The sequence below is a fragment of the Carassius carassius genome, chromosome 46 (genome assembly GCF_963082965.1).
Source record: "Carassius carassius chromosome 46, fCarCar2.1, whole genome shotgun sequence".
NCBI lineage: Eukaryota > Metazoa > Chordata > Actinopteri > Cypriniformes > Cyprinidae > Carassius > Carassius carassius.
The window spans coordinates 22,932,013-22,943,057 of record NC_081800.1 but is presented as its reverse complement, the minus strand read 5'-3'; the positions used below and the strand labels follow the sequence as shown (position 1 = coordinate 22,943,057).

The following is an 11,045-nucleotide window of genomic DNA, read 5'->3' as shown; positions in this document are numbered from 1 at the left end:
ATGCTATGACTTCTGACATTCTCATATCTGACTTTGAAAAACATCTGTCTGTCTGTCTGTCTGTCTCGTGAATGAAAAGCGGTTGTTCCGGATCCAGTTGTCGCCGTACTCCACTCCAGGTTTTCGCTCCGTCTTTCCTTAAAAGCATTCGGAGTTTAAAGCTGAGAAAAGCACGCCAGTGAGTGGAAGCGGGATCAGAGCGGCAGAGGCGGATCTCAGTGCGGTTCAGCGGGTGTGTGTGTGTGTGTGTGTGTGTCCGGCCAAACGGAGGATGGAGGACGAGCCACGAGAGACCCTGGCCTGACGGAGGAGGAGGAGGGGGTCTTGCTTATTACATGGAACCTGTTTGCGTTTTCCTCCGAAGGTGGATATTATACCTAAACACTACATGACAAAATGCCATTTGCCAAGCGGATCGTGGAGCCCCAGTGGCTGTGCAGACGCACGGACGCGGATGAGGAGGGTCTCCTGCTCCAGGACCTGTGCGCCTTCAGTAATGTGGCTCTGTCCCGGACCCTGCGCCAGCTGTCGGATCTGGCCAAACACGCCTGCTCGCTCTTCCAGGAGCTGGAGCACGAGCTGCTCGCCACAAACCGGCGCGTCTGTGCGCTCCGGGAGAAGATGAGCAGGATCCAGGAGAGCACCGGCGCGCTCGACCCCAAACAGGAGGCAGTGCGTGAGTACCCCGCTCCTGGAGTGCCTTTTGTATCCAAAAATTGATGAAGAGTTCGTTTTCGCAAGGTTTAGTCCTGCGCAGTGGTGATCGATTGCACTTGCGATCTTTGGGCCAGCAGTCCAGATGTTTTACCAATCGGATACATCACACAAACAGCCCTTAAAAAGTTATGTAATGCAAGTAGTTGTTTACCTTGTCTCCTCCAGCGCGCGCGACTGATAGTCTAAAGATGGTTAAAGATCTGGACTTGATTCATGGACTATTCACTTGATCAAAAGTCTCAAAACACGCAGGTTACTCTAAAGGGAGCATGTGGTTATATGGTTTCTAGGTAGACCATCTTGATCAAGCTGTTTTCAACAAGTTCCCAAACACAGCTACTGTAGGGCTGTGAGTCACTGCGGAGATTGTGGTGAAAGTTGGTTTATAGTGAAGGACAGCAGAAGGGGTGTGTGCTCTTCACACCAGATGACACTGGGAAAACATGATTCTTGTTACAGAGTACATCATTTCCATGTTGCATAAGAACAGATTCTGTCATTCAAAAGTGAAACAAGCCTGATGTCTGTGATCCGTGATGACTCGAGGCAGAGCGTGTGCTTCTGTTGGAAGCTGCGCTTAGTTTTGTGTGATATGATGAGATTAATAAGGTTAGGTTGTTTTGTGTATTTGCTGATTTCAAATGGACCTGCAAAAGTGAAAGAGAAAGTCTTTTGTTTTGTTTTGTTTTGAGAGTGTCTTAAAAAGCCTTTTGGATTTATTATAATAATAATATTTATTATTAATATTAATCATGATAGTGTTTTCATAATATTTAATTATAATAATAATTAATTATTATGTTTTAAGTTTTGTATAATTTTATTTATATTTTATTATTTCTTATTTATTTGAAATATATAACAATTTAATAATATTACAACTAATATTAATAATAAGTATGCAATATTTATAATTAAAATATAAAATCGAAAATCTGAAATGATAAAATATTAATGAAATAATACAAAATCTAAAACAATGAAATTAGGTACTACTTATAATTATGATAATAATAATCTTCTTATTCTTCTTATATTTTTTGTTTTGTATTATTGTTTCATATTAATTTTAAATATTTTATATAATAATATATATTTATATTTTGCTTAAGTATGTTTTTTTATAATAATAACAGCAGCAGCAATAACAACAATAATAATAGTAAATATTTTGTATAATATGAAAACCATATTAAACAAAATATTTAACTAAGATAATGCAAAATAAAATTGATATTGTTGTTTTTGTTGTTGTGGTGAAAACATCTGGCACTGTAGAAAAGTCCATAATGTTCTCTTGAAGAGACACCTGATTTTTTAGTTGACAGGATTGAAATAAATATTTCAGAAGAACTGAAAGATTCTATCAAATTATTGTTGTTATTTTTATTGTATTATTTGATTATTTATATAATGTTCAAGATAAATTTAATTGTAATGGATATTTGTTACGGATGTTCTGTCTCATGCTTTTGAATCTCCTGATCTTCAGGGTCATTTTCGGGGAATGTGGTGTTTATGGAATAACACCCAACCTGGCGTGTCCTTCCAGCCCTCCTTCCTTCCCCGTCCCGTCTTTCTTTAGCCACTAATAGTTTGTTTTGCTCTGGGAGGTCTCATTTAAACACTTTCCTCATGAGATCCGTCTCTGTTTTTGACTCATTCAGGGAAGTCTGGCCCAACTGAGAGGATACTGAGCAAAGTTCACAACAATTCATCTTGTGTAATCCAGCTCCCTTTAGACAATCCATAAGGCTGGTATCTCTGCTCCAGCAGTCTGCTTAAATAACTGAATAAGTGCCTGTTTTCAGCCTCTTGTTCCTGTTTAACCTGTCATTTGGAGGTCAAAGGTCACTAATGCACTTCGTCCAGCACTAGTCTGTGGTACCTGTGGGTCATTATGGGTCAGACAGATGGATTCTGTCATTAACCAAATAGATTGGGATCTTTTGTTTGTGTCAGTCTGCTTAAACATGACATCATAATTATGGTTAATCATCAAACCAACCCCATAAAGATTTTTGTCTTGAAAGCTGTCATTTTTGCCAGCAGTTACAACAGACATGATCAGAGAGGAGGCAGAATCATGCAAAAGTTTTAGTTACAATGCCATTTCAAATAATAAAAAATAATAAAATAATAATCCAGACACATTTGTCATGCATTATCAATCAAAAATGTGCAAAATATGCGATTATCAAACTGAAGTGAATAGTATTCAGTAGGTGCACGTTCAGTCAAAATAAAACCAAAATCACAATATGGTTTGGTGTGATTATCAAATCATATTCAAATTTAGTTAAATAAATATATGGCTACGTGTTTCAGAGTAAAACGTGGCACTGAAGAGAAACTTTAAGGACTTGGCTGCAGTTATTCATCAAAATAAAAGTTATTATTATTATAATTATTATTTAGCCATAATGATTGATACATCATCACAAAATTTAAGCCAAATTGTGCAGCCCTACAAACCTGCACTTAAAAAAAACTGCACTTTTTTATTATTCTTATTTGATTTCTTTGTACTTGGTGCACCTTCATGTGTATTTTTTATATTGATTTATCATTGCTCATACTCAAGGTTATAGCTCTGTTTAAATCCTAAGTATTCAACTATAGTGTTTAACTTGAGCCTGTAAGCAGCCGCCCAGATCGTCCTAAAAAACACTAAATCACTCTGACCTTAGCAACGTCCTGGGATCCATCCAAACAGTCTAGCATTGTGGCAATGTTTTATGTTGGCAGTCTCAGCTCATATTTTCTTCAGAAAATGTCAAACTGGTTTCTGAGCTAACAGCTGGTATTGTGAGTATGATGTTGGTTTCTCATATCAGAGGAGCTTTTGAAGTCGGTGTTATTGTTGTGGTAATGATATATTGAATAGATTTATGTACACCCTCTCCCAGCACCATAATTACCCTCCATCAACCCTTTCATAGTGATTGTCTCTTGTGCGCTTTAACAACAGAGCAGCTAATATGAATCTGAATCAGTGCAAATGTGAGTGAGTGTGTGAGTGTGGGTGGAGGGGTGGGGCTTTGGAAGGGCTTGTGGTACTATTGAGAATCAGCATGGCCACATTAGGACCTGTTTACGTTGCTTCTGCTGCACATGCCATGTACGCGAACACAAACATGTGTGTGTGTGTGTGTGTGTGTGTTCATCTCTGTGATATCAGGCATGTTTCTGACACAATTAGGTCAAACACTGTAAACAGTGTATTGCACATGCTCTCTAAGCCCCATTCCTGTTCAACACACTCTTTCTCATAAACGTAAACATGCTCTCATGGTTTCCGCTTATATTGTCTAAATGCTAATAATGGTCCAGTATTGAAAAATTGCAAAGTGGTTAACATGAAACCGCATTTACAATGCATTTAACTTCTCTAATGAGGGTTATTTTTGATGGAAATGTACATACTGAATCATGAGAAGTAGGCTATTTTTTTTCTTTTTTTATGTCATGTGAGAGGGGGAGAACATTTGACAAACATATAATGTTATAATGTGTGATCTGTGTCTGTTTTTTTTTTGTTTAACACACACACATACACACAAACACAATATCTTTATATTTTATTCAAAAAAACGTGCACACACTTTTTTTTTGGAGGAATGGCTGTAAAAATGTCTGAAGTGTCTGTCTGTGTGTGTGTGTGTGTGTGTGTGTGTGTGTGTGAGAGAGAGAGAGAGAGAGAGAGAGAGAAAGAGAGAGAGAGAGAGAATGTTTGTTAGCGTAATAGAAAGACGCATGACTGTGAGGCACTGAAGTGTGTCTGGCTCTTTCAGATTATCATTTCCGTGGTAACGGGACAAAAACTCTAAATGTGGCAGCTCATCCATGACTGTTCACTTCTCAGTTCACTAAAACCTCCTCAGGACATCTAAAACTCCTAATCAGTTTGATTTCAGGGCTAGCTGTTAATAGGGTGCATGTCTTTAACCTTGATGTGCTGTTTGGGGTCTGACAGAGGACCTTGCTGAGAGCCTAGCAGCACTTCGTACTCTGTTTGTGGTATATTTGATAAAATTATCACTTATATGTAATATTTTTTTATTTTTTTTATGTTATAGTATTTTCAGTACTTCCTTTATTTCTTTAATATTATTAATAAACAATGTATTTGTCACAAGGTGACGATCTTTAGGGGCGGAACCAAAATTCGGGAAGTTTGGTTCCGCCCGGAAGTGTTTCCGCCCGGACCGGAAAAACAGAACACCGGAACTTCCGGTAGCGCCGTAAGAAGGAAAATCAGGGAATTCGATGCACCTGTGCCTAGTTAGGGACAGCGGTTGGTGATTGGAGGATACGCTGGACAAGGCAGTACTTAAGGCCAAGTTATTTTACAGTCTGGAAAGCTCTCTTTGGTGTGTGTGAAGCACTGGGTTGTGCCCGTCTTGGTACGCTGCTGGTAGCTGTCTAACTCTCTCTCTCCCTCAGGCTGGAATTGTATGATTGTGAAGACATCGCGAACCTTAAAGGTTGAGAAGTGAACAGATTATACGGCGAACTGAGACGACGTGAAAAAGGGGATTGGAAGTGGCATTGATGTGAGTACTAAGAGCCAGTCGAAAGTGCCCTGTATATTGACCTGGCGTTGTGTAGATCTCTCCAGGAGGAGGAGGGTGGCCCTACCCCTAATATAGTGTGGTGGGAGAGCCGAAGGAATACTTATTGAAGTAGTCGCAACGACGACATCACTAGCTAGGCCGCATATTCCATCGCCAGATCCGAACCAAGCGAAGTGAAGGAAGACGGGTGTCCTTTCCGTACACTGAGTGTGGTGGGTGAGTCTTCGTGCTGTGAAAACCTATAATTTTGACGTGGTGTTGTATATTGCTGTGGGCTGCTGTGTATTGCCGTGTGTCCTGTCAGATAAACCCCCGCCTTCACGCACTTCGGCGTGGGAGGACAAGGAGATTGCTGGTCCTGGCCTAGTTCAGTACAGTATATGTTGTGAGCGTGCTTCAGATCTCCGGAGATAGCACGGTACGCTGTGTCCAGCCCAGAGGTGAAAGCCATCCAAAGCAGAGTAACTGTGTTTTGTGTCTAAGTTGATACCTGTGGAGAGGAAAGGAAAGAGAGTGAGTAACACAAGGAGAAACAGAGGAAACCTGTACTTACAGTGCGCTGTGTTCAGCCCAGAGGTGAGAGCCATTCAAAGCAAACTAACGGTGCTATTGTGCCCAAGTTGATATCTGTGGAGAGAAAAGGAGAGAGAGGGAATAACACGAGGAGGAATAGAGCGAACCCTGTACTTACAGTACGCTGTGTCCAGCCCAGAGGTGAGAGCCATTCAAAGCAAACTAACTGTGCTATTGTGCCCAAGTTGATACCTGTGGAGAGAAAAGGAGAGAGAGTGAATAACACGAGGAGGAATAGAGCGAACCCTGTACTTACAGTACGCTGTGTCCAGCCCAGAGGTGAGAGCCATTCAAAGCAAACTAACTGTGCTATTGTGCCCAAGTTGATACCTGTGGAGAGAAAAGGAGAGAGAGTGGGTAACACGAGGAGAGACTGAGGGAACCTGTACTTACGCCGCTGCCTGTGGAGAAAGAGAAAGCGAGTGAGCACCCAAGGAACGAACTGTGTGAACCAGTACTTACTGTGAGCTGTAATCAGCGAAGAGGTGAGAGCAAAACCAAGCTGAACTAACTGTGCCTGTGTGTCCCAGCCGCTGCCTGTGGAGAAAGAGAAAGCGAGTGAGCACCCAAGGAACGAACTGTGTGAACCAGTACTTACTGTGAGCTGTAATCAGCGAAGAGGTGAGAGCAAAACCAAGCTGAACTAACTGTGCCTGTGTGTCCCAGCCGTTGCCTGTGGAGAAAGAGAAAGAGCGTGAGCACCCAAGGAACGAACTGGGTGAATCAGTACTTACTGTGAGCTGTAATCAGCGAAGAGCTGTTGCCTGTGGAGGAAGAGAAAGAGAGTGGGCACCTCGAGAACGAACTGAGTGAACCAGTACTTACCGTGAGCTGTATTCAGCGAAGAGGAGGAAGAAGGAGGGCGCTACGGATACCTAAGACTCAGGCCGGGGCCCGAGCCCCACGCCCCGGATCCCCGTGGCCCCCTTGCTCCCTGACCTCTTCCCGGCCATAGCCCATCTGGAGGGCCGAGTCAGAGTTTAGTTTTAATTGCCCTTTCCCTATTCCCTAAGCTATTTTTAAATATTTAAATAAAGATTGTTTTATCACTTACTTGTTCTCGTGTTGCTTGGCCATTGGGTCGGGTTTGGGGACCTCCTCGAGGTGGAAGTTGAGAAGGGGTGTGGCTTAGTTAAAGCATAGCCAGCCCCTGGGTGTGACAGATTTGGCGTAGTCGGCAGGGTTTCCACCTCGAGTTGAGTAACCAAGGTCGTCCAATGACCGACAACGCGGGGCTTTCAGCCCAACCCCGTGCCATGCCCGTTTTTATGGGGAGCCCCTGGATTCAAAAATATGGGGGGACAGAATCCGAGGTACGATTGTCTGAATGGAAGGCTCAACTAGAGTACTTGGCCGACCTACAGGGCCTTAGTGCAGCCCAGCGGCTTCAATTTGTGTTAAACTCCCTGGATGGAGAAGCGCGGCGAGAGGTGCATGCCGCCCCCGAAGCCGTTAGAGCCAACGCCCAAACCGTGTTCCAGTTCCTCACTGAACAGTATGGTGACCACACCCCCGTAGCTGTCCTTCGCTCCCAGTTCTTCAATTGTAAGCAGGGCCCCCGCCAACCGATTAGAGCTTTCGCCCTGAGGTTGCGAGAGCAATTCGCCCGACTACAGACCCGTCGGGACCACGGGTTGGGAGATGGAGAGACTCTATTGCGGGACCAGTTTCTTCTGGGGTTGAAGGAGGGTCCGGTGAGACAGAGCCTACGTATCCAGTTTCGAAGGGACCCGGGTCTTACGTTCGAAGATCTGAAGAAAGAGGCACTGGCCCTGGAAGGTGATGAGACTGAGGTGAGTGGTTCCCCAGTGTGTGCGGTTGTCAGTGAAGTAGCACCAGCACAACCCGGAGGCCCTGACTGGAAGCAAGCACTGAAGGCTGAACTTTTGAAAGATGTCCGCGATCAGATGTCTGAACTGTCTAAAGCCCTCGTAGGAGAATTGCGCCAAGGACGGGCGCGGGAGGAACCACGGCCGGCGCCCCGAGACCGAGTGTACTCAGAGGGAGGCCGAGAGCCGTTCAGGCGCCCGAACCACTTTAACCGGCCCCGTTTCGAATGGGACGAGCAAGGGCGACCCATCTGCAACCGCTGTGGCAAACCAGGTCACTATAGCCGCCAGTGTGGGCCCCGCAGGGCGTCAGAAGGGGGTTTTTAGGTCGGCCGGCCACTGTGGGTCGTGTGGCCGGGACCCCTCGAGAAGACCCTGGAAGAGGATATGGCTCTAGGAGCCAGATGATTGGGCGTAGCCCCGTGGCGAAGGTGAGAGTGTGCGGCAAGGAGATTCAATGCCTGGTAGACACAGGCTCCCAAGTGACGTTGTTTGCTGAGAGTTTATCCGAAGAAGTGTTTGGGAAACAAGGGGCACCAGGGGCGGAGGCCCCCTGGCTTACTCTGAAGGGCGCAAACGGCCTCGACATCCCATATATTGGCTACCGATTGACGGACCTAGAGGTTCACGGAGTGATGGTCCCCCAGAAAGGTGTGATTATCGTGCAAGACCATTGTCTGGGTGCACATCGAGCCCTGTTGGGCATGAATGTCCTCGCTGATTGCTGGGAAGAGCTATTTCGGGCTAGGCCCGTATCGAAGATACCACCTGCAGAGAGGCCCAAGTGGGAGTGTGTGGTAGCTGACTGTCGAAGGGTGCAAATGAGCCAAGTCCGCAGGGAACAGGAAGAGGTAGGAAGAGTGATGTGTCGTTTTGCTTTGTCTGTCCCCGCAAAAAGTGAGGCTGTTGTGTGGGCGCGAGTACCGCCCCGAAGAGCGGGCCCAGAAGAGTGGGTGCTGGTGGAGCCCCATGTGGATTGTCCACAAGTGGAAGTGGCACGAGGACTATCGACGGTCCGGCGGGGGAGAGTCCCCGTGAGGATACGGAATGTACATCCATACGCGGTGCAACTACATCGGCACCAACGATTAGCCCGTCTGACAACGGTTACATCCCACCAAGTAAGGGAAGAGAGGGATATTAGTTTTCGTCAGGTGTGCCCCACTGTCATCGAGGTGGCCCTGACACAAGTAGACACCCCATGGGGTGGTATGGAGAGGAGTGTGCCGAGCCACCTGGCGGGTGAGTCGTTACAAGGGGAGGATTTAGAGCAGGCACAGACACAGAAGTTACAGGCCCTCCTTCGGAGATGGCAGCATGTGTTCGCCACCCACGATGAAGACTACGGATGCACCCAGGTGGTACAACATCATATACCTACCGGGGATGCAGGGCCCAGCCGGGAGAGGTATCGCCCAATTCCGCCCACTTTGTATACCGAGGTACGTACACTCCTGCAAGGCATGCTGAAGCAAGGAGTTGTTAGGGAAAGCAGCAGCCCGTGGGCGGCCCCCATAGTGCTGGTGCAAAAGAAGACGGGGGCTTGGAGATTCTGCGTGGACTACCGTAAGCTGAACCTCGTGACTAAGAAAGACGCTTTCCCTTTGCCACGGATCGAAGATTCGCTTGCCAGCCTCACGCAGTCGGCATGGTACTCTACCCTAGATTTGGCCAGTGGCTACTGGCAGGTGCAGGTGGCCGAAGCAGACCGGGAGAAGACTGCCTTTACAACCCCGTTTGGACTATTTGAATGGGACCGGATGCCTTTCGGGCTCTGTAACGCTCCGGCCACCTTCCAGCGGCTGATGCAGCGGTGCTTGGGAGGTCAGTTAATGGAGTCAGTATTAGTTTACCTGGATGATGTGATTGTCTACTCCCCAGATTTTGATTCACACCTGAGGCACCTCGAGGAAGTCTTTCGGGCCATGGAGAAGTACGGATTGAAACTACAGCCCAATAAGTGTCACTTACTACGGAGAGAAGTCAACTTTCTGGGCCACGTGGTCAGTGCGGCTGGAGTGTCCGTAGATCCTGGAAAGGTATCGGCCGTGAAGGACTGGAAGGCCCCGAGGACAGTGAGGCAAGTGCGATCCTTTTTAGGATTTGTGGGATACTATAGGCGTTTCATAAAGGACTTTTCAAAAATTGCTAAACCCCTTAATCAGTTGCTGGTTGGCACAGGTCGTAACCGGGGCCGGGGGTCGCCCAACGTAGACTGGGATGCAAATTGTGAGTCGGCGTTCCAGACATTGAAGCAGGAGCTGCTACAGGCCCCTATCTTGGCATACGCAGATTTCACAAAACCATTCCTTTTGTATACAGATGCCAGCAATCTCGGGCTGGGAGCGGTGTTGGCTCAACGGCAGGACGGAGTTGAGAGGGTCATCGCGTACGCCAGCCGGAGCCTCCACCCAGCCGAGAGGAACGATGCGAACTATAGTTCTTTCAAATTGGAGCTGCTGGCGTTGAAGTGGGCCCTAAGTGAGAAATTTAAAGACTACCTCTGGGGTGCCAAGGTGACGATCATTACAGACAATAACCCATTAGTACACTTACAGACGGCGAAGCTGGGAGCCGTGGAGCAGCGGTGGGTGGCCCAACTGGCCAACTTTGACTATCAACTACAGTACCGACCAGGGCGTGAACACATGAACGCGGACGTCCTCTCAAGGCTGCCCGAAGCGGAAAGCCCCGGAGGGGCCAGCCCGGAGGAGGGCTATATGGTAGGAGCAGTAGAGGCACCAGGCAGCAGACAAGAGGCCGTGCCTGAGAACTGGGGATGGGATCCCCGTCGGTGGAGGGAGAGACAGGCCAGGGATCAAGATGTGCGGCTGGTAAGAGAATGGCTGGAACAGGGCCGACGGCTGACGCCAGCGGAGAGGTTAGCCCAGACGGATACTGGGAGGAGGCTGCTGGGGCAATGGGACAGGCTGGAGCTGAGAGATGGCGTTTTGTGCAGAAGGGTCAGTGACCCGAAGTTGGGCGAAGAAGTACGCCAGATCGTGGTACCCGCAGATGAGGTAACGGCTTTAGTTTCGGCGTACCACAACCAGTTGGGGCATCAGGGACAGGAGAGGACCGTGTCCCTGCTTAGGAGATTCTTCTTTTGGCCCGGGCTAGAGGCATCGGTGCACGCCCTAATTCAAGCTTGCCCGAGATGCATATTGTTTAAGTCCAGACGGGAGGTCCGAGCGCCAATGGTACCCATCCATGCGAAGGCCCCCCTTCATATCATGGCTATGGACTTCTTGACACTGGGCCGACCACGAGATCGCTACCAGAACATCTTGGTAATAACGGATTTGTTCACAAAGTACGCTTGGGCTATCCCCACCCTCGACCAGACTGC

The 11,045-nt window shown here is 47.1% G+C and overlaps 1 protein-coding gene across 5 annotated transcripts in view; it reads left to right on the top strand.

Moving 5' to 3' along the window:
* Positions 1–234: 234 nt before the first annotated feature.
* LOC132129723 (actin remodeling regulator NHS-like) overlaps positions 235–11,045 on the top strand; it is a 95,536-nt gene continuing 84,725 nt past the window's right edge. For all 5 annotated transcript variants that reach the window (XM_059541420.1, XM_059541416.1, XM_059541418.1 and 2 more), the window contains exon 1: positions 235–676. In XM_059541420.1, coding sequence (XP_059397403.1) covers positions 397–676 — 280 coding nt within the window. In that variant the 5' untranslated portion in view covers positions 235–396. The remainder of the gene's footprint in view (positions 677–11,045) is intronic.